This window comes from Otolemur garnettii, unplaced genomic scaffold, assembly GCF_000181295.1.
Source record: "Otolemur garnettii isolate 467f Iridium unplaced genomic scaffold, OtoGar3 scaffold00047, whole genome shotgun sequence".
Taxonomy (NCBI): Eukaryota; Metazoa; Chordata; class Mammalia; order Primates; family Galagidae; genus Otolemur; species Otolemur garnettii.
Genome location: NW_003852442.1, coordinates 10413608 through 10436081, shown reverse-complemented (window position 1 = coordinate 10436081; position 22474 = coordinate 10413608). Strand labels below are relative to the sequence as shown.

The 22474-nt window shown below is 45.4% G+C and overlaps 2 protein-coding genes across 3 annotated transcripts in view; both read left to right on the top strand.

Annotated features, from left to right (window-relative positions):
- ZNF19 (zinc finger protein 19) overlaps positions 1-5888 on the top strand; it is a 28410-nt gene extending 22522 nt beyond the window's left edge. Inside the window, exons 5-6 of the mRNA XM_023514128.1 lie at positions 5042-5104; positions 5710-5888. Of these exons, the coding sequence (XP_023369896.1) occupies positions 5042-5058 (17 nt within the window). The 3' untranslated portion in view covers positions 5059-5104; positions 5710-5888. The remainder of the gene's footprint in view (positions 1-5041; positions 5105-5709) is intronic.
- On the top strand, positions 5708-12036 carry ZNF23 (zinc finger protein 23). 2 transcript variants are annotated; one of them, XM_023514127.1, is made up of 4 exons: positions 5708-5759; positions 7336-7459; positions 8048-8161; positions 9754-12036. In XM_023514127.1, exons 1-4 carry the CDS (start codon positions 5739-5741, stop codon positions 11550-11552), a joined length of 2058 nt encoding a protein of 685 aa, XP_023369895.1. In that variant the 5' UTR covers positions 5708-5738; the 3' UTR covers positions 11553-12036. The 2 variants fall into 2 exon arrangements, with proteins under 2 accessions (XP_023369895.1, XP_012661546.2); XM_012806092.2 differs by having other exon boundaries at positions 5709-5759; positions 7333-7459.
- Positions 12037-22474: the final 10438 nt, after the last annotated feature.

The window sequence follows — 22474 nt, the reverse complement described above, 5'->3', positions numbered from 1 at the left end:
CTTCTTCTTCTTTTCTTTCTTTCTTTCTTTTTTTTTTTTTGGCAGTTTTTGGCAGGGGCTGGGTTTGAACCTACCACCTCTGGTATATGGGGCTGGTGCCCTACTCCTTTGAGCCACAGGTGCCCCTCGAGATTAAGAATTTTTCCTATACCTTCTTCTAGGGTTTTTACAGTTTCATGTCTTAGATTTAAATCTTTTATACATTTTGAGTTAATTTTTGTAAATGGTGAGAGGTGCAGGTCCAGTTTCAGTCTTCTGCTGTGGCTATCCAGTTCTCCCAGCACCATTTGTTGATTAGGGACTCTTTTCTCCAGTGTATGCTTTTGTTTGCTTTGTCAAAGATGAGATGGCAGTAAGAGGCTGGTTTCATCTCTAGGTTCTCTGTTCTATTTGATAGATCTTTGTGTCAATTTTTATTCACTATAGGCTTTTAGTATAACCTAAAATCTGGTAAACTGATGCTTCCACCAGATTTGTTCTCATTTTGTAGAACTATTTTGGCTATTCAGGTCTTTTTCTGGTTCCATACAAAATGAAGAAATATTTTGTTCAGGGTCTTTAAAATGTGAGGTTGGTATTTTAATGGTTATTGCATTAAATCTAAAGATTGCTTTGGGGAGTTTAGATGTTTTAACAATGTTGATTTTTCCAAGCCATGAATATGATATGTTCTTCAATGTGTTAACATTTTCTCCAATTTTTTTCTCAGTTTCTTTAGTTGTTTCTGTAGAGATCCTTCACATTCTTTGTTAAATATATTCTGAGGTATTTCATTTTCTTTGATGCTACTGTGAAGAATATGTGTCTTTGATTTGATTCTCAGCTTAACTATTGTTTATAAAGGCTACTGATTTGTGTACATTAATTGTGTAACCCAAGATGTTTCTCTATTTCTTTTTAATTCCAGGAGTCTTGTGGTTGAGTCCTTGGGGTTTTCTAGGAATCAGATCATATCATCAGTGAGTGCTAATTTGACCTCCTCTGTCCCCATTTGGATACCCTTGATAGCCTTGTCTTGTCTGATTGCATTGGTTAGGACTTCTAGCACTATGTTGAAGAATAGTGGCAATAGTAGACATCCTTGTCTGGTTCCAGATCTAAGCAGGAATGCTTTCAGTTTTTCTCTGTTCACTATAATGTTTGTCATAGATGGCTTTTATCTGTTTAAGGAATATCCCATCTCTGCCAGTTTTCCTAAGTGTTCTTATTAAAAAAGGATGCTGAAGTTTGTCAAGTGTTTTTTCTGTGTCTATTGAGAGAATCATATGATCTTTGTTTTTACTTATGTAATGAATTATGCTTATAAATTTGCGTATGTTGAACCAGCCTTGAATCCTTAGGTTGAAGCCTACCTGGTTGTGAGAATTAATTTTTGACATGACTGAATTCTATTTGTTAAGATTTTATTAAGTATTTTTATGTCAGTGTTTATTAATGATATTGCTCTGTAGTTTCCTTTTTATGTTGTGTCCTTTCCAGATTTTGGTATCAGGGTGATATTTGCTAGCTAGAAGGAGTTGAGGAAGGTTTCTTCTTTCTCAGTGTTTTAGGATATATTTTGCACTATACATACAAGATCTTGTTTGGGGGTTTGGTAGAATTCTGGTATGAAACTGTCTGGTCTGGTACTTTCTTTTGTTGGAAGATTTATTATTATTTCAATTTTGGTGCTTAATACTGTTCTGTTCAAGAATTTCACTTCTTCCTCATTGAGTCTAGGGAGGTAGTATGATTCCAGAAATTTGTCTATTTCCTCCTGTTTTCAAATTTCTGGGTATAGAGATTTTTGTATGATGATCTTTGTATTTCTGTATCTGTTGTTATTCCCCCTTTTTTGTTTCTGGTAGAGTTTATTAGAGATTTTACTTTTCTGTATCTGTTTAATTTGGCCAAGGGTGGTTGTTTTTTATCTGTCTTTCATAGAACCAACTTTTTGTTTTGTTAATCTTTCAAATGGTTTATTTGTTCTCAATTTCATTTAGTTCTGATCTCATTTTGGTTATTTCTTTTCTTCTGCCATGTTTAGGATTAGATTGCTCTTCTTTTTCCAGTTCCTTGAGATGATTCATTGGATTGTTTATTTGCACTCTTTCTGATTTCTGGATGTGGGCATTTAATCTGGATGAATTTCTCTCTTAGGACTATTTGTGCCCTATCCCACAAGTTTTGGTAGCTTGTAGCCTCATTGTCATTTTTTTCAAGGAATATAGTGATTTCCTTCGTTATCTCCTCCTTGACACAGTTATTGTATAGCAATAGGTTGTTTAGTTTTTATGACTGCATGGGGATAAGTGTTTCTGTTGGAATTGAGATATGTTGACATTTGATTTAAGACCTAGGATATGATTGATTTCGGAGAGTGATCCATGAGCTGATGAGAATGTACATTAAGTAGCACTAGGATGCAATGTTCTGTATATGTCTGTTAAGCCCATTTGTTTTAGGGTCATATTTAAGTCCATTGTTTCTCTGCTTAGTTTTTGCTTAGAGGATCTGTCCACTTCTATCAGTGGGGTGTTGAAATCCTTAGTTAGTAGGTGGTGGTGTGTATCATTTTGTTCAGACCTAGTAGTGTTTGCTTTGTAAGTCTGGGAACGTTTAAGTTGGGTGCATAAATATTTAGCATTAAAATATCTTCTTACGGGCAGCGCCTGTGGCTCAAGGAGTAGGGCACCGACCTCATATGCTGGAGGTGGCAGGTTCAAACCTGGCCCCGGCCAAAATCTGAAAAAAAAAAACAAAAACCAAACAAACAAATAAAATATCTCCTTACTAGGTTGTTCCGTTGACCATCTTGTCTTTTGTTGCTTTAAAGTCAGTTGTACCTACAATAATAATTTCAACTCCCGCTTTCTTTTGGTTACCATTTGCACAAAATATATTTTCTAGCCCGTCACCCTGAGTCTTGCCTTAAATGTGTTTCCTGGAGATGGCATATACTTGTCTTGTATTTTTAAATCCAGTCAGCCAGTATGTGTCTCTTCAGTGGAGAATTCAAGCTGTTTGCTTTATTGAGAGGATTGATGAGTAGGGTGGAGTTGGTTGTGTGAACTCTGTTGTCTTGTTTTATTAGTCTTCTGAGTGGTTCATTTGTTCTCAGTTTCATTTAGGTCTGATTTCATGTGGACCATTGTGGTAGCTAGGCTTTGTCCTTTGGTTTCCAGGTATCTTTATTTTACTGGGAGTCTGTTGTGTTGGTCTGTGTTTAGAACAAGTCCGAGTACTTGCTGCAGAGTAGGTCTTGTAGTTGCACATTTTCTCAATGATTGCTTGTCAAAGATTGGATTTCTCCATCAAATATGAAACTTAGTTTTGCAGGATACAGAATCCTAGGTTGGAAGTTGTTTTGTTTAAGAAGATAGAAAGGTAGGAGCCTACTCTCTGGCTTGAAAGGTTTTTGCTGAGAAGTCAGCTGCTGTTTATGCCTGGCTGCTTAAAGAACTTTCTCTTTCATTTTCACTTTGCCTAGGTTAATTACAAGGTGTCTAAAGCAGCGGCTCTCAACCTGTGGGTCATGACTCTTTTTTAACAATGAAAATACATTGCAGCATTAGGAAGGTTGAGAACCACTGGTATAAAGGATAATAAAACAATGATTCAGTTTAAGAGACAGGCTATTTCCAAGATCTTTGACTTGTTTCTTGTTCTCTTAAACAAGCATCACCCTCGATGATACTGCAAGAGAATCTAGGTTGACTGGGCCGCAGCCCCAGCACACTGGAAGGGGAAGTCAGGCCCTAGGAAAGCAGGGCCTGGAAAAGGAAGCAGTTCCTTCCTGACATTACCCCATTCTTTCAGAGCCCTTGATGTCCCCAAGAAGTCAAATGCCTCTTTAGGAATCTTGGTAGGTCAGCCTCTGCATGGCTCAGGCTTACCTTGAGGATCTGGACTGGAAGTGAGGTACTAGGCTGGCTCCTCATACTTTCCAGCCTTCTCATAGCAAATAAACCAAGGCTTAGACTTCTGCCAGCCCCTGAGAAAAGAGACCCAAATAGCATCCCTGGAACCTCTTATTGATTTTTCAAAAACACGGGTACTGGTTATATTTTTTTCATTTTTTAATTTCATATTAATATGAGGGTACAAATGTTAGGTTACATTGTTTTCATATCTAAGTAAAGTTCAAGTTGTAGTTGAGCCCTTCACCCAGGGAGTGTGCTGAATACCCTCATATTGTGCACATTAGGACAGATTCTGTCAATCGCCCTTCCTCCTCCTCCCTCCCCTCTTCCCCTTCTCCTCTCACCCTTGCTAGACTGTATTTTTTTTTCTCCTTTGGTATGAATGTGTCATTGTTTATATATTGGTTTTATATTAGTATTTAATATACTGGATTCTTTTTTTCCCATTTTTGACATACTTTACTAAGAAGAATGTGGTTCATTTCTACTCTATCCAGGTAAACACAAAAGATGTAAAGCCTTCATCTTTTCATATGGCTAAGTAGTACTCCATTGTATACATATACCACAGCTTGTTAATCCATTTGTGGGTTGACAGGCACTTGGTTGCTTCCATGTTTTTTTTTTTTTTTTTGGTTGAAGTTGTCATTGTTGTTTGGCGGGCCTGAGCTGGATTTGAACCCACCAGCTCAGGTGTATGTGGCTGGTGCCTTAGCTGCTTGAGCCACAGGCGCTGAGCCTGCTTCCATGTCTTGATGATTGTGAATTGAGCTGCAATGACTGGTTATTTTCTGATTTTTACTGCTTCTAACATCAGTCTTGAAATTTTATATTTTCCTAAAATATATGTGTTCTGTCTCATTTTATCATCTCTTAGGCTGTGCACACATCTTATATACACTCTTTTTGAATGTATGGTATGTATATCAGAATTGTAAAACCCTAGGTAGGATTCTTGGCTGTGTCAATGTCATAGGCACCAAGCCAGTGAACAGATCACCACCTTTTTCCTGTGGGAGCTCCTGTTCACACTCCTGCTTGGATGCAGGTTACCGTGTTTGGTATCTTCTCTGAGGGGTGTGCCACTCCTGATGGGGGTAACTTGCCTCACACTTGCCTCTTTCTGCATTTCTCCTCAGCTCCAGTCCTGCTCTGAATGGAGACCAGGTGATGTAGCCATGCTCCTGACAGCCTGGCCCCAGGTTAGCTGTGGATCCTTCAGCTCTTCCTCTGGGCAGTTTCAGATTGAGGAGAAGTGAGAAGAAATTTGTGATCCTTGGGATGAAAGTTCATCTACCTGATGGACTAGAACTTGTGGGAGGGAGATGGGATGGAGGGAGGGTGGCGTGGACCAGGATGGTGCCAAGTAGGAGGCAGCAGGAGAGTTAAGTTCAAAGGCAGAGGGTGATCTTCTGCACACTTCTGTGCAGGTGCATTCCTGCATAGGGCTCTAGGGTGGTGGGGACATGGAAGCTGCCTGTATAGGATGCTGTGTGCATGATACTAATGAAGGAGAGTTGCAGAGTACTGGAGCATCAGTGTAGGGGGCTGGTGTAGGGAGAGGAGTAGCAAGACCAGGTCAAAGAGAGCAATGGCTGTGCCTTGAATTCAGGTGTGGGGGAAGATAAGGGGGAGTGGAATCAAGGAAAGGGACGGACAACGAGCCCTGTGGGACAGTGTCTCATTGTCCTTGTGAGGCTTTTAGGGCTTGGGATGCAGTGGCTCAGACTTTAGTCTCTGATAAGAGCTCTCCACCTTCTCCTCTAGAAAAATAAACCTACAAACCAAATTCTCCATACACTTTCAGGGACTTCATGGACCCCCTGAAGCTCATCCATGGACCTCCATGGACTACAGGTTGGGAATAATCATAGTCACAGTAATACCAGTAGCATCATTTGAGGCCCCTTTGCATGATTGTTCAGTCCTGACAGGTGCCCTCTGCAATAGGTGGTGTATTATCTCTTTCTACTGAAAGGAAATGAAGGGAAGAAGAGTAACCTGCCCAAGGTCACAAAGTTATTGTGAGATTCATAACTGCTTAGCCATACAACTGTGGAACCAGTAATGTTAATTTGGTTAGATTTGTGCTGTGTCTGAAAAAATTTTTAGGAAAGTTTCAAAAGCAAAGTGACTACTTCAGAAAGAATCCCATTGGTCCAGGTGAGGTAGACTTCATCAAGGATAGTAGTTAAAGAAGAGGGATCCAACTCAAGTAGTGCTTAAGACACAAAACTATTGAGAACAGAGTCAAGAATTAGGGCTGAAAATAAAGGACCGGGGAGGGAAGACAAGAATGGGATGGTCTAACTGTGATTTCCTGTGGCAGTGGTGCTGATACCACCTGAGGTGTGGGTTCAGGAGGAAGTGCCAACTTATTGGGGAAAAGGGTGGTGGCAGGTGAAGCCTTTAATTTTGTGCAGAGAAGTTACTTGGTCTGTCCAAGGTCACATAAAGAGGACTCACAGAAACACCTAGACTAAGGTGGGACCAGAACTGTTGATTGGTGGAGGTCAGTAGGATTAAGGAAGATAAGTCCTGGCAGAAAAGAGTTGACAGGCAAATGCCTGCCAGTGAGTCTTCAGAGTCTTCATGGAATGCTGAAGTGGGCAGAGAACCAGCCAGAGGCCACAGCTGCCCAGGAGGGAGGTTTGGGCCTGGAAGTGACATCCAGCATCAGTGCTGAGTGGCAGAGTTTGTGTTGACCACGTAGCTTAGTGGTGTAAAGAAGAGAAACTGAAAGGGTGGCAGGGTGGCTAGTCATTGGGAAACCTGATCTTCCTTCTTTCCCAAGCCTTCATGGAGAAACAGTGAAGTCTTGGGAATGGTTGGAAAGGATGAGGCTTAAATGAGAGAGGGTAATAGAAAATGCTGGGTTTTCAGAAGACAGGAGACCTTCTCTCCCACCCTCCCCAGTCTAGAGGAGGTGATCAAACAGAGGCAGATAGGGGCTGGATGAGATGGAAACCATGACGGTATTAGCAGGCAGCTTGAGGTGTGAGGATGAGGGCAAGGTATGGGGAGTAGAATGGAGCTGAGGTCAGGCACAAGGGAGCCAGGACCTCAAGGGGATGACACAACCTGGGAACTGGGCGGATCCTGAGTCTACTAATAAGGAAGTGACCTGTCTAAAAGAGCAGAGTTGGTTGCTTTGGAGGAATTTGGTTATGGAAAAGTGTTTTTCTTTCAGCCCAGCTTACATTATCTCTTACACTTTTATAAGTATGAAAATGGCATGAGATTTCTCTGCTGTGGGAGAGGTCAGCTATCTTGTGGTTTACTTTCCTGGTGCTTTTTCTCAAATCTTTCCCTTGTTACTAGTTTTGTGCTCTCACAAGATCACTCCCAAACCCTTGTACTGCCTTCTGACCCTCACTTAGGGCTTGAGCCATGAAATTGGCCCTAGGGTAGCAGGAACCTGTTGTTTCAGAAGTTGGTGACCTTTGAAGATGTGGCTGTGTACTTCACCCAGACAGAATGGGATGGTCTGTCTCCTGCACAGAGGGCCCTGTACAGGGATGTGATGCTGGAGAATTATGACAATGTGGCCTCCTTGGGTAAGGCCTGTCTCCCCCTGGGACCCAGACTCTGCCACTTGGGGTTTCTGGCTTCCTTCCCCCTTATAGGTTACAGGTGGGGTCTTTGGTAATCCTTTACTGAGTGGGAACCCCAGGGCTGTTCTAATCCTGTAGACACTCTTTGTAGGCCTATAAGGGACTCTGTTGGAACTAGTGTGCACTTTTGATCCACTCTGTAGCAGCTATGTTTTGGACACAGTGTAGAATACAGTAACTTCCTGTTCCATAGTAGCACTTCAGATCCCCTCTCACCTCACCTGTATCTTGAATCTTTTAAAGGATCTCAGTGGACTTTTAAATATTTCACACTAATATCAAAAACTAGTATCCCTTTGTGCAGAATCGCCTTGCTTGTCCCAGCTTGCAGGCTGGGCTTTTCCCAAGATCTCACGTACTTTCCCACACACCTCTTCCCAAGCCCCCAACCCTTTCTCATGGTCCTTAGGCTTGAGACTCCTAGGGTTCTTACCTTCCCTTCCCATTGCTAAGTTGAACTTGAGAAGCGGCTTAGAAACTTATATGTAGGAAATTATTTATCTATCTGTCCTGTTTACTTCTGCCAAACAGGATTTCCACTTCTGAAACCTGCTGTGATCTCACAACTGGAGGGAGTAGGTGAGCTGGGGGACCCATCACCATTGGCTTTTGGAACAGAACCAGGCCCTCAGGGCTTCTTGACTGGTAAGGGAGCACATGCTGCCCATTCTGTTGGAAAGGTTAGTTTTTTAGGAAGAAAGCCAACTTTAGCAACATGTAAACATGTCACATTTATTGGCCAGCCATAGAGAGTAAAATTGGGTAAGTTTTGTTGATTTATAGAGATAGGTACAGTTTTGTCTATCTTTGCAGTTTGCTGTGTCTAATTCCAAGAAGAGATATTTTTTCCCCCAAATACCTCATTCTAACTCTTTGTGATCCTAATTTTGGAATCCTGTGTTTTTCAGACAAAATTAATGGATTAATAATTTTTGAAGCCCATGCCATTTTCTAAGCATTGTCCACTTAATGTAGAGGATATAGAATTAAAAGTCTTCTAACATAAAAAAGCAGAAGTGAGCCTGGGCAGCATTGTGAGACCCCATTATAGGGTAAAAATAAATCAGGCATAGTGGCACATACCCTGTAGTCCTAGCTTCTTGGGAAGCTGAGGTGGGTGGATCACTTGAGCCCAGGAGTTTGAGGTTGTTGTAAGCTATCATGATGCCACTGCATTCCTGCCCAGGCAACAGAGTGAGACCTTCTCTCAAAAAAGGAAAATAAAAGTAGAAGTGGTTCAAGCAGTAGAAAGCATAGTCTTTAGACTTTCCTGAGGTCCAGTCCCAACTGTGCTACTTGCTATTTGTGTGACTTCAAAGTAGCTTAGTTCTTTCAGTTTTCTAAGATTCAGTCATCTCATTTCTGAAAGTGGGATAATAATAAAAGGATGTAATAGTACTAGTCTTGAGGGTTGAGGATTAAATGAAATAATACATATCAAGTGCTTAGCTTATAATGTGTGCAAAATTAAATATTCTTATTTTTTTTGTGGAGGGGAGATAGCTGTACATTATAGCGGAAGTAAGGTCAGAACAGAGCCTTACTTTTCCCCCTTATGGGGGAAAAATGCTTTCAGTTGCTTCTTAAGTGTTAATATGTAAATGAATCCCTTGGGGAGGCTTCCTCTGGGAAGTCTGGGACAGGGCCAAGAGTATGTATTTCTGATACAGTCCCAGGTTGCTTCTGGTTACTGACCACACTTGAAGTAGCAAGGTTCTAACCAGCGCAAGGAGAGTAGCTGCCAGGCGACTTCTCCTTTCCCCTGAGGCTTCACTTTTATTTCCTTCACTTGGGGTCCATGAGATTCTCTTGCATTTTTTCAATGAATCTTCATTATTCTTACATGTTTTCGCTGTTTTTGAATTGATCACTTTGTCAGATGATACCTAACCAAGGATGTTGTCCTTGGTCATGTTTTGGAAATGGAGAATTTGCAGTATAATACGCTTGATAAATAGGGGTCAGGGAGGTGATACTGAGATCTTTAATGAAAGGAGTCTGGGTTTCATTCTATAGGCAGCAGGTTCCTGGAGTCTTTGATGTTTTTGAGCAACCCCAATTAACCCACACACTGACTACATTAATGTTTTCTGTCCTTAGCTAAAGATCATGCATGATGGGTTTCTCAGAAACATGACTTTATAGAGCTCCTTGATTATGATCCTTTATAGTGCAGATTTTTTCTTTTTTCTAACTCTGGTTCTTACATGACATTTTATGTTTTCTGTTTTTTATAGTAGATATTGATATCCAGACTAACAATAATTTGATGGAAAAAATGTGTGAAGAAAAAGATTATACATCATTTGAACTTCAAAGGGAATTTTCCCAGGAAACCAATTACTCAGAAGCCTATATTCTAGAGAAACAACAGGAAATTCATTCAGCAGGAAATGTGAAGGACGAGATCAGCATCATTGATGGACCAGTGAAAAATGACACAAGCCCCATGGAGGAGTTTTTCTTTAGTCAGAGTCCAAACTTGTATCAGTGTCATACCATCTCCACTGAAGAGCAGCCCCTTGAGTGTACAGAACTGGCGAAAGCCTCCAGCTTTGACACAAAACTTATTAAGCATGACATAATTAATTCTGGGGAAAGACCTTTCAAATGTGAAGAATTAGTGGAAACCTTTAGGTGTGACTCTCAACTTAATCAGCATCAAGAAACCCACAGTGAGGAGAAGCCTTATAAGTGTACGGAGTATGGCAAAAACTTCCGCATTAATGAAAAATTAATTTGGCATCAAAGACTTCATAGTGGGGAAAAACCCTTCAAATGTGTGCAGTGTGGGAAAAGCTTCAGCTACAGTTCCCATTATATCACACATCAGACAATCCACAGTGGGGAGAAGCCCTATCAGTGTAAGGTGTGTGGGAAGGCCTTCAGTGTTCATGGGAGTCTAAGCAGGCACCAGAGAATCCATACAGGAGAGAAGCCCTATCAGTGCAAGGAATGTGGAAATGGCTTCAGCTGTAGTTCTGCATATATTACACATCAGAGAGTCCACACTGGAGAGAAACCTTACGAGTGTAATGACTGTGGGAAAGCTTTCAGTGTTAATGCAAAATTAATTCAACACCAGAGAATCCATACTGGAGAGAAACCTTATGAATGTAATGAGTGCGGAAAAGGCTTCAGGTGCAGCTCCCAGCTTAAACAGCATCAGAGCATCCATACTGGAGAGAAGCCCTATCAGTGTAAAGAGTGTGGAAAGGCCTTCAATGTTAATGCAAAACTAATGCAGCATGAGAGAATCCACACAGGTGAGAAACCCTATGAGTGCACTGAATGTGGAAAAGCTTTCAGTGTCAAAGGGAAGTTAATTCAGCACCAGAGAATCCATACAGGTGAGAAACCCTATGGATGTAGTGAATGTGGGAAAGCCTTCAGGTGTAACTCTCACCTTCGGCAGCATCTGAGAATCCACACTGGGGAGAAGCCATATGAGTGTAATGAGTGTGGAAAGGCCTTCAATGTTAATGCAAAACTAATTCAGCATCTGAGAATACACACTGGGGAGAAACCCTTTGAATGTAATGAATGTGGGAAATGCTTTACTTCTAAAAGAAACCTATTTGATCATCATCGAATCCATACTGGAGAGAAACCCTATCAATGTAAGGAATGTGGGAAAGCCTTTAGTATCAATGCCAAACTAACTACTCATCAGAGAGTACACACTGGGGAGAAACCTTTCAAATGTACAGAATGTGAGAAAGCATTCAGCTGTAGTTCTGACTATATTGTGCATCAGAGAATCCATACTGGAGAGAAACCCTTTCAGTGTAAGGAGTGTGGAAAAGCCTTCCATGTTAATGCACATTTAAATCGACATCAGAGAAGCCACACTGGAGAGAAGCCCTTCAGATGTATGGATTGTGGGAAAGGCTTCAGCTTTAGTTCTGACTGTATTATACATCAGACAGTTCACACCTGGAAGAAACCCTATGTGTGTAATGTGTGTGGAAAAGCCTTCAGGTTTAGTTTCCAACTTAGTCAGCATCAGAGTGTCCATAGTGAAGGAAAGTCCTAATAATAAAGGTGTAGAAAAATCTGAAGGTTAATGCCAAAATGGATTGAATATCATCAGATTTATCCTGATGGGAAACCCTGAGAGGGAAGTGAATATGACATAGAGTCTTCACATGGAAACAAGTGTTTTTTAAATTTAATTTTTAATCAGAAAAGGATGAACAATTAAAAAGAAATATCCAAAGTTAGTTTTATACCAGTGAGGACTGGAAAATATGATGTAAGAAAATATCCCATTCCTCACAGAAAATATTTTCTAGGAATAAACAATGATTGTGGCAGACCTATATGGAGGAAATTAAAAATCTCCACCGAGGGCTACCAAAGGAAACTTGAACAAATGAAAAGAGAAAGCTCATTCTTGGAAAGGAAAACACATATTGTGTTCTACCTAAATTAATTTATTTCTGTTTAGTTTTCTAAACAATTGGCATGCATACTTTTGTAAAGAGGAAAAATAAAGATTTCTTTAAAAAAGGAAAAAAGATAAGAATAAATTTATTTTCACAAGGTAGAGAAAAACTTTCTAAGTGTCAGATGAAAGCTAGAAACTAGCCACAGGAGATAAAATGAGAAATTTTGATGACTCAAAATTAAATATTTCTGTATGTTTTCATTTTAAATCTGAATATGGTTAAAAGGTAAAGCAGAAAATACCTTTATAAAAGTTTTGAAGTAAAGATTTTATAATTAAAAGAACATAAATAATTCAATCAAAACCAAATAACACAGGCAGCTTTTAAAAATATATAAAATGATTGAGATATTCAGTCTCAGCAATACTCTAAGAATTTTTGCTCATCATATTGGTATATATGCGTACGTGGAATGCTGTGCAGCCCTCAAAAATAACATGTACTATAGATGCCCTTTATGTAAGTGTAAAATGCTGTCCTGCTGACCCTATTAGAGGGTTCCCATTTTACAGTAAGTGGAACTGCACCATACGTCTGGTTTTTGAGGTTCTGAGATAAGGTGACTGCCTTGGCTTCCTGGTTTTGTAGTGCTTTTCAAGATCTTTGGCATCATGAACATCTTGGAAGTCTAAAGATACTATTTAGAAGGAAATCTATCATCCCTGTAAAAAAATTCTGAGAAAGAAAAAGAACAGTCAAGCTGTCAGGAAGCCAAATAACATTTAGTTCTGAAACCACCAGACGGTTTCTGAATGTGCGACAATTATTTCAGGTACTTGGACTGGGAGTGTCACTGATCCTTCAGATGCTCACGTTCGAGATTTTCTGGCATGCCAGAAATACAGCTGGCTGCCCGTGGTGCTTCTGTAAGGGGACACCTTCAGAAGGAAAACAAGCCCCACTTCTGAAGAGCCTCTTGACGGTAGTTGTCATTTTTTTCCAGGCCGCAGAGAGATGCCCTGCAGACCTGGTGCCAGTTACCCCAGCTGTGCCTCTACCTGTTCATTGTTCCTCTCCCTGACACCCTGCCTTGTGGCCCCTTCTCTGCCTCCCTCCTCTGCCCAGACTCTCCCTTTACACCTGCCTCTCAATCCTGCTTACTCTCACCCCCACAGTTCTTGGCTGTCTGAGCTGTTTGCAGAGACAATTCTAAGAGTGTAGGTGAGGGTACTGAGACCTGCAGGCATCCATCCTGTGGATGGGCCCTAAAAGTTCAGGAGGAAACTAAAGTGGACAACTGGTCATTTTCTCTTGTGGCTGCCAGAGTGACCCCCACACAGTGAAGCAATGGCTAGGGGGTGGGCTCAGAATACTGACTAGGTGTCCTTCCAGGTGTTCAGGTGTGGCCCTATTAGAAATGGTTTTTTTTTTTTTTTTAAACCAACTTTTAATTTCTGTTCTGTGGCTTCAGGCATGTCCTCCCATTCTGGGAACTCATCTTCTGGATCTGTGGAACAGAATGTTTGGACAGGATAGAGACAAAGTCCCATTGGCCTTTTGCTCTCTGTCCCCAGCTAAAGGGACTGATTCTTTTTTTTCTTTTCTTTTTTTTTTTTTAGACAGCCTCAAGCTTTCCCCCTGGTTACAGTGCTGTGGCATCACAGTTCACAGCAACCTCCAACTCCTGGACTCAAGCGAGTCTACTGCCTCAGCCTCCCAAGTAGCTGGGACCACAGGCGCCTGCCACAACACCTGGCTGTTTTGGTTGCAGCCGTCATTGTTTGGCGGGCCAGGGCTGGATTTGAACCCGCCACCTTAGGTGTATGTGGCTGGTGCCTTAGCCGCTTGAGCCACAGGCGCCGAGCCAGGACTGTGATTCTTAACTTTCAGTTGAAGTTGTGTCTGAAAGCCCATGTCCAGCAGCCTCTCTACCAATTTGGGGTTGCGGTGTCTGAGGCTCATTCGTGGTGCTGGGTCAAGACACTCTCTTCTGTCCCCACCTGCCCACTGCCCAGGATCCAATCTTGGTGGGAGCTCTGCAGCCTCAGAGACAAACATGTAGGTTAATAGTCCAAGACAGAGATTTTTGTTTGTTTGTTTGTTTTTTGGCTTTTGCTAATTGAGGCGTTAAGAAACGTCCCCTTTAATGGAGCCATGTGTCATTTTTCTGCACCACCCTGCTTCCCATCTGTGGACTCACACCCACCACTCCTCAGTTGAGTGTCCCTTCTCTGGAAAGCCACACACACTCCAAGACTGGACTCCTGCAGAATCACCTCAGATTCTCCACCCTGTACTGGGCTGGAGGGGACATAATGGGAGGTGGGAGGACAGGGGCTGAACAGATGTCTTCATCCTCCAGCACAGAGGGCTTTGCTGGACTCCTGCCCTGGAAATGCTTCTCCCAGGGTCTTCAGCATGGCTGCGTGCATGAGCAGGGAGGGGAGTATGGAAGGGTGCCCTAGGCAACTGTGGGTGTGGGATAGGGAGCTGGGGCCACAGCATAATACAGGCTTTGCTTACTACGGATTCTAAGGGACAGTAACAAAAGCAAAGCATTAATATCAGTAATAATGACCCCCCACTCTGAGGATTGGCTTGATGAGTTACATGTGTTTGCACATTTCAAACTGAGCCCTACCTGACCATGGCAAAGATGGTGAATGATTCTGGTTTTACAGTTAGAAAAGAATGCTCCTCAAAACCATTCATTGGCACCTGTTTCATTCATGAGTTTATAAATACATTGGGGGAAGAAATAGATGAGAGAATTTGTTCCAATAGCATTAAAAAAGATTTGTATATTCAGTTAGAAAAGGAAAGCCAAAACAAAGTTGCTGCTTTAGAAACTAGTCTTGCATGGCCACAAAACTAATCATTTAGGGTTGTTTTCTCAACCAGACAAATGACAAGAGTCCCACCCTAAGTCTACTGTAGGTTCATGGGGCTGTGGAAGGGCTACAGAATAAGTCAAACCAATATCATCCCTTGGGAGAGTAGAGTCTGAGGACAGGAGTAAATGCTTAGGAAATGTGTGATATCTATTTTTAAAAAGCAACACAATCGGCTCGGCACCTGTAGCTCAAGTGGCTAAGGCACCAGCCACATACACCTAAGGTGGCGGGTTCGAATCCAGCCTGGACCCGCCAAACAACAATGACGGCTGCAACCAAAAAATAGCCAGGCGTTGTGGCAGGCGTCTGTGGTCCCAGTTACTTGGGAGGCTGGGGCAGGAGACTCGCTTGAGCCCAGGAGTTGAAGGTTGCTGTGAGCTGTGAAGCCATGGCACTCTACCCAGGCGGATAGCTTGAGGCTCTGTCTCAAAAAAAAAAAGCAACACAATCTTCATTTTGCCCATTTCCCGGTTTTGGATATGAGGAAACTGAGGCATGGAGGAGTTTCTTTACATTTTCAGGCCTCTATTCTACCATCTGTAAAATGGAGTGATGATAGAACCTGCCTCCTAGCTATGGTTGTGAGGACTGAATTACCTGCGCCTGGTGGTGGCTCAGTGAGAGTGTTGCCCAGAGAAGGTGGTGGGTGTTGAGTGTGTGCACATCTGATACCTACATCATGCACATGCACAGATGTATGTAGGCAGGGAACTCCCAAACCTCTCCCAAGGGCTAACCTAGATATACACACTGATCTTCCCACAGACACACAAAGTATTCCACAGATCCCCACGTGCACAGATGTGCGGAGGCCTGCCCCTCATACAGACACCTGCTCCTGCTCTCTGTGGCACAGGGGCTGCCAGTTGGGGGGTGCTGCCTTTGGGACTTTGAAGGAGACACTTCTGTCAGAAAGCTAGGGACATGGCATAGGGCCTTAGTGGAGTGTCCCAAGGATGCCTTCGTGCAAGTCTACCCCACCCTAGGCCTTCCAGGAGCTGGGCACAGGAAGAAGGAGCCCCCAGAACACACCTTGGGGAAGAGAGACATCAGGACCCTTTTCCTCCATGACCACCCAGCCCTCCTCTGGGCAATTCCAGACCACACAGTGACTGTGTGGTCCAAGTCTTTACTTACAAAGAAACTGAGGTGCAGGGATGGACAGGACACCCTCTGGCCCCACAGCAAATTAGCACTTAACATGGTCTCTTACTTGGGGCAGAGGGGTGGTCAGAAGGCCAGGATCTCCCAACCTTCCCTGGTTACCAGCAGTCTCTGCATGTCTGGGCAGTCAGGGGAGGGAGCACAGGGAATCCTGTGGCCCTGGCTTCCCACAGCGTCCAATTTCTCTGCTGTGGCAAGACCAAGGCAGGGACTCAAGGAAACTCAAAAATCACTGAGAACAGAACCTAAAGTCCCAGATCTGCCACCGATGTCCTGCGTGACCTTAGTCTCTGGGCCGTGGGTCCCTCTGGATAGCGCAGTACAGGGCTGGTCCCAGGGTTCTAGAGGCCCTCTCCACAGCCCCTGATGGTTTTCTCTCTCCCAGCAGACTTCTTCCTTCTGGGGGTTCAGAGGGTGAGGAAGGCACTTAAATACCTGAACGCCTTGGGTAGTCACATGACTCATCACTCAGGAGTCCTGATATCCTGTAGACTCTGTAGTCTGTCCCAGTCCTGGGTCCAGGGGAGGCCTTTTAAGGACAGCACCAGAGGCCCCTGTCCCCGTAGAAAAACACTTCTCTTTTCTGAACCGGAGCCTAGAAGGGCAGGGATTAAAGCCTTTCTCCTTAAGTTCTGATCAGCATCATTTGTCCCTACAGTGCAAGGTGCCTCCCCTGCTCCAGCCTGTCACACTGACCCTCAGCGAACCACTGGGCCTGCCCTGGTCAGATTAGGGGAAGCTCAGAGTAAAACATGTTGCTGCAGGGCACCCATGGGCTAGTGTGTGTGTGTGTGTGTGTGTGGGGGGGGTGCTGGCGAGTGGCCCACGCACGGTGTCATGGGTTCGCACCATGCAGGCCTGTCCACAAGTGGCTCCAAAGTTCCTGAAGTGCGGCTCCCACCCCCTGCTGGGCACCGAAATCCCACCCACCCTCTGCCAAAGCTCTGCCTCCAGGAAGCCTTCCCCAAGCCAGGCCCACACCGAGCCTCTCTTCTCTGATTGTCCGCAGCGCAGGCCACCACGGTAAGGGGCACAGTTCTGTCGTCGCCCTCCCGCGTGTGTGTTGGTCCCCACCCAGAGCTCCGCAGGCCATGTGCTCCCAGCCTCGGGTCCTGCGCAGGCCTTTACTGCTGCGGGCACCACGTGGTCGCTCGGCTGGTCTGTCTCTCGTCTGGGCCTCCTTCCTGGTTTTGGACGCAGAGCGGAAGGGGACTGGGACGCAGACGCGGGACCTTGCGCCTGAGGTCCTGTTTCCCGTGCGGGGGCGGAGAGGAGCCCCGGGAGCCCTTCCGCCCCCTTGGCTCCTGCTGCCCTCTGGCGGCCGCGGCTGGCCGAACGCTGCTCCCGCTCCAGAAGGGCGGGAAGAAACCCCCCGCGAGAGGCCTCCCGGGTCCCCTTCGCCACACTCCGACCCGGAGGGGTAGCCCTGCAACAACTTCCCCAGCTCGAGATCGCAGTGGGGAATCGCCCACAGATCCGCTGGGGGTGAGTCAGGGCGGAGATGAGCACGTGGAGGCCGAGGCCTGGAGGGACCCCTGACCTGGCAAAGCCGAGCCGGGGGCCACCCCGCACCCTGCAGGCCGGAGTCGGAAGAAACGGTTAGTCCAGCCACGCAAACTTTCCTTAAAATCCTGCTCAGAGGCCCACATAAATAGAGCTACTGTCGAGGAGCATGTGGGAAGGGGGAAGTTGCTGGTGGGCCCTGGGAGTGATCGGGCGGGAGGTTTTGCTTAACGTTCCCTCAGGAGGTAAGAGGTGGGTCCAGGACAGAAATGGGAATGGTGGATTCGGAGTCCACATGTCACATAGCAGGGTGGGAGGCGAGGTGGTGGGAAGAGCAATGCACCGCGCGGGATACGCCACCGGCCTGGTGGAGGATCAACGCCACCACGCTGTCGTGGGGAGGGTGCTCGGTGAGACAGAAGGAGCTGGAGGTTCTCGGTGACACGGAAGGAGGCGCACCCGGACTGTGAGGAGGGTCTGGCAGTGCACTGGCCTTTTCACCTAGAGCGTTCTTGCCCTTCACCCTACGCTCAGCTCAAATGCCACCTGCCCCTTGCCAGCCTTCCTGGTCCCTCTGGTCAGCATTAAGTCCTCTGCTCAGTGTCCTCGCCGGCCCCCTGCTGTCGCTCAGTCTAATTCTTAGCACCCTCGGCCCCCGCTCCCCGACTTGGAGCTGCTGGTGTTTGGACTTGGTGAACCTCAAACTCAGTTGCTCGGGAGCATAACTCTGATGCGTGGACGACGAGGGTAAATCCGTAATGGGAGAAGTTTTTTGTGTCTTTGGATACATGGTTGATACATTTTCATCGACAACAAGCGTCCGGGTGAATGTTTTGGGGGCGCTGTGTGGAAAGAGAACTTCTCAGGGTTGGGGACCCACTGTCCCTTGAACGCAACTATCGAGTGAGTCTGGCGGGAGAGCGGAGAGGTCTGACGGTGGAAATTAGGTGGCTGTTCTCTTGTTGCCCACCAGAGGGCGCGCACCCCACCCCCAAAGTTCCGTGCGGGCTGCTGTTAGCTGTCCGGACCCTAAAACCTCCCTCCCGCCTCCCGGGGTGGCCCACCAGGTGCTGTGGGTCCCCCTCCCCATTGGACTGTAGCTGCCCAGAGCCTCCGGGCAGGGGCACCTGCAGCTGACTGGCTCTTCTAAGGGGAGCAAAGGTAAGAAAACCACCAGTTAGACTGCCTGGAGTGTGCTGAAGAGGAAAAAGGAAAAATGCTATTGGGACTTGCAGGGCCTCTAACTTATGACGCAATGCCTGCTTTTGTTTCATTCTTGGGGTATAATACACGTATCATCACATTTACCATTTTAACTCTTTTAAGGTTTGCAGTTCGGGGACATTAGGTACATTCACGATGTTGAGTGACCATTAGCACTACTTAGTTCCAGAACGTTTTCATCACCCCAGAAGGAGCCCCCTACCGGTTAAGCAGTCACTTCGCATTTCCCACCCTGACTCCTTGGCCACCACTAACCTCCTTTCTGTCATACCGTCCCTGGACTTCTGGCTTCTTTTGCTTAGCTCAATGTCTTCAAGGTTTGCCCATGGCATCAGTATTTTATTGCTTTTTTATAGCTGAATAATATTCCATCGTAGGATGTACCACCTTTCTTTTACCCATTCATCTGTTCATAGACACTTGGGTTGTTTTCAGTTTTTGGCTACTGGGAGTTAATTCTGCCATGCACATGGGTGTACAAGACACTGTTGGACTCCTGCTTTCCATTCTTTTGGACCTATCCCTGAGTGGAATTGCTAGGTCATATGGGAACTCTACTTTTAGCTTTTTGTGGAACTGCCAAACCATGTTCCCTAATGGCTGCACCATTTTGCATTCTTGTGAGCAAGGTGTGATGGTCCTGATTTCGCTACTTTCTTGCTGACATTTGCTATTTTCTGTGGTTTGGGAGGTGTTTCCCGTAGCCATCTTAGTGAGTGTGAACTGGTAGCTTACGGTTTGATTTGCATTTCCTTGATGACTGGTGATGGTGACCATCTTTTTCTTTTAATTAGGTCCCAGCCTCCCGCCCTGCCCCCTCCCCCAGTCTGTCCACGGAATAAGCTGATTCTTCCTTCCAAAACTCAAGTCTGATCATGTCTCCCCAGAAAGGAGTACCCATTCCTGTCCCCCCTGACTGGCAGCTTTTGTGTTCCAGCCCCTAGAAAATTCTCCCACTTGCTAAAATATACTCCTCTAAACCTTAACACCTGCTCTTCCCCCCCAGAACATTCTCTCATGCTCTCCTACACCCCACTAAGCACGTCCTCCATCCTTCATGTATCAGGCCTCACCCACTCCCTGCCACCTTCCACTTGGGGTCCTGTGCCCTCCTCTGTGCTCTCACAGCCCCATTGCACTCCCTACCACGTCACTCTGATTAACATGTTATCTTCAGTTCAGTGGCCAGTTTCCCCCCAAAGCCTAAAATTCATGAGGTCTTGTCCAGGTGGTACCTTTGTGAGCATATTCTGCCACCTGAGCCCTGGGATGGAGAGGTGGGTGGGCCAGGAGGGAGGATCCACAGACGTGTTTGATGACATTTTGGCCTGTTCGCTTTCTTTGCCTGAAAACAGCTGCATCCTGGTTCAGACAGTTTTGGTCAAGGGAGTCCCACTGGTTGTACATGCACCTGAATTTTAACCATGGCACAGCCTGGGTCCCTCCATCCACAGACATGGTTCAGGTATAATAGGATGCGCTGTCTCTCTCCTAGTTTGTTTTCAAGCACCCAGCTGCCATTAGCTGCGTCTGGGTTTGAGAATCGCTGCTTGCCTGAGCCTAGCACCCTTCAGACTGCCTCCTTTCCCTCTTTTGCTTAAATGTCTTGAGCTGAGGATACCCTCCCCCACTTCCGTGTCCACTCAGTGGCTGACACTTCATCTTAGCAATCTAATATCTGGCCCAAGAGTGCACAGAAGCCATACCAGCCAGTTTGCCAAATTTGCCACAGCCAAATGGCCCCCATTCCCCCTCCTCCTCCTCCCTGCAGCTGGAGAGGGGGCCACGTGGTTTTGTGCAGGCTGAACCTAGGCTTTTGAGCAAATTACTTTCTCTCTGCACCTAAGTTTCCTTTTCTTTTTTCTTTCTTTCCTTTTTTTTCCCCCTTTTTTAGGAGACAGAGTCTCTGTTGGAGTGCCCAGCCTAGAGTGCTCCGTGGCCTCAGTCTAACTCATAGCAACCTCAAATTCTTGGGTTCAAACCATCCTTCCACGTCAGCCTCCCAAGTAGCTGGGTCTACAGGCATCTGCTATAGACCCAGATAATTTTTCTATTTTTAGTAGAAATGGGGTCTCACTTTTGTTCGGTCTGGTCTCGAACTCCTGAGCTCAAGGGATCCTCCTGCCTCAGCCTCCCAGAGTGCTAGGATTACAGGCATAAGCCCCCGCACTACTTCCTTACATGTAAATTTCCCTCCTGGGACAACTGTGAGAGTAAGCTGTGATAATTCAGACAAGGCAGGGCCTCTGTATACCCAACAATGCACCATATATGACCCTGTACCCCTTCTAGAATCCTTCTTTCCAGGGGTTACACTCACTAACTACAAGGGGCTTTCCCACCAACCTCTCTGATTTCCTTTTCTCTCCTGAGGCCCCTAAGAATCTCTAACCCTTACTGGCCATTTACTTGAAATCTGGCATCATCAAAGCCCTTATTAACCTCTGGATCTATTAACCCAAACCTATAGCTTCAGAAAGGGTGTCATCCTGCCAAATCCATTTGATAGATGAGAAAACTGGTAATTCTGTCCCAGCTCCTGCTGCCTGCAAGTGGCGGTCCGGGGCTGCTCACCAGCATGGGTGCTCCCTCCCCTGAGAGAGGCCCAGGCTTCTATTCCCTGAACCACCTTCCAGATATTGCCAGGGCCCAAAATTTCATAGGTGTAAATTTGAAAGATAAAATAATGAAGCTTTAAAAGAAATCAAAGGAGCATATAGCTTTATGGTATTGGGGTCAGCAGATATTTCCCAAATAATACTAGAAGAGAATTAACCTTAAAAGAAAAGAGAAACTGGATAGAACTTCTTAAGACTTGTGTTCATCCAAAGACACCATTCAGGAAATTAAAAGGCAAACCACAGATAATTGTCACATACCTCTCTGACAAAAGATTCACACTCAGAATATATAAAAAACTTCTATGATTCAATAAGGCTTGCTCATAAACACATTTTGAAAGGTCCTGTAGGGCTGGACTTGCATCCTAGCCCACTTTTCTGTCTACTTAGTGGAATCTTGGACAAGTATCTGTAAGGTTCTAACCCTCCCCCTCCCAAATTAATTCCCACATTTCTGAATTGGAGAGAAAACCTGTGCCCTGTATGCCCCCCTGTTGTGTTTCCTGTGAGAATGATAGAAGACATAATTCACCAAAAATGGATCACGTGCCAGGGTGGGGGTTCAGGTATAAGCCTCCTCCTCCCTCTCAAATTGGAGCTCCTTAAACTCTTGGGCCTGGCCTCAGCCTGACCTCTGGCTCCTGGCGCCCCGCACGCAGAGTGCGTGGAGCACACGTGATACGTGAGAAGGCAGGGAACAGCATTCCTGGATGCAGGAAGGGCACGTGCCAAGTCGGAGTGTGGAAATGTACATGCAGCGTCAGGTTTGGCAGGGTATGAACAGGGGAAAAGGGGATGTGGTTGGGTTTTAAATACTAGGCTGAGGAGTTTAGGGATTATTTTGAGGATGGCAGGCAGCCACAGAAGTTTTAGGGACAAGGAATGTGGGAGGGGAAAGGGAGAGACATGGCTTTGGAGACTGGAGGTCAGGGGGTAAAAAACTTGTAAGTAGCAGCAGGACAGCTGCAGGAGAAGGAAGCTGATGAATGAGAAGCCACCAGGGTAGACAAGAGAGTAGTTTTAGGGCTGATCCCAAGTGGGGAGCAGAGAGGCCCGCAGAGTGGGAGAGGTGTCCAGCTTCCCCAGGCCTTCCCTCCTTCCAGAAAGGGACCAGCAGACCAAGGGGTCATGCAGTGCCTCTCAGATGTGGTCCTGAGACCA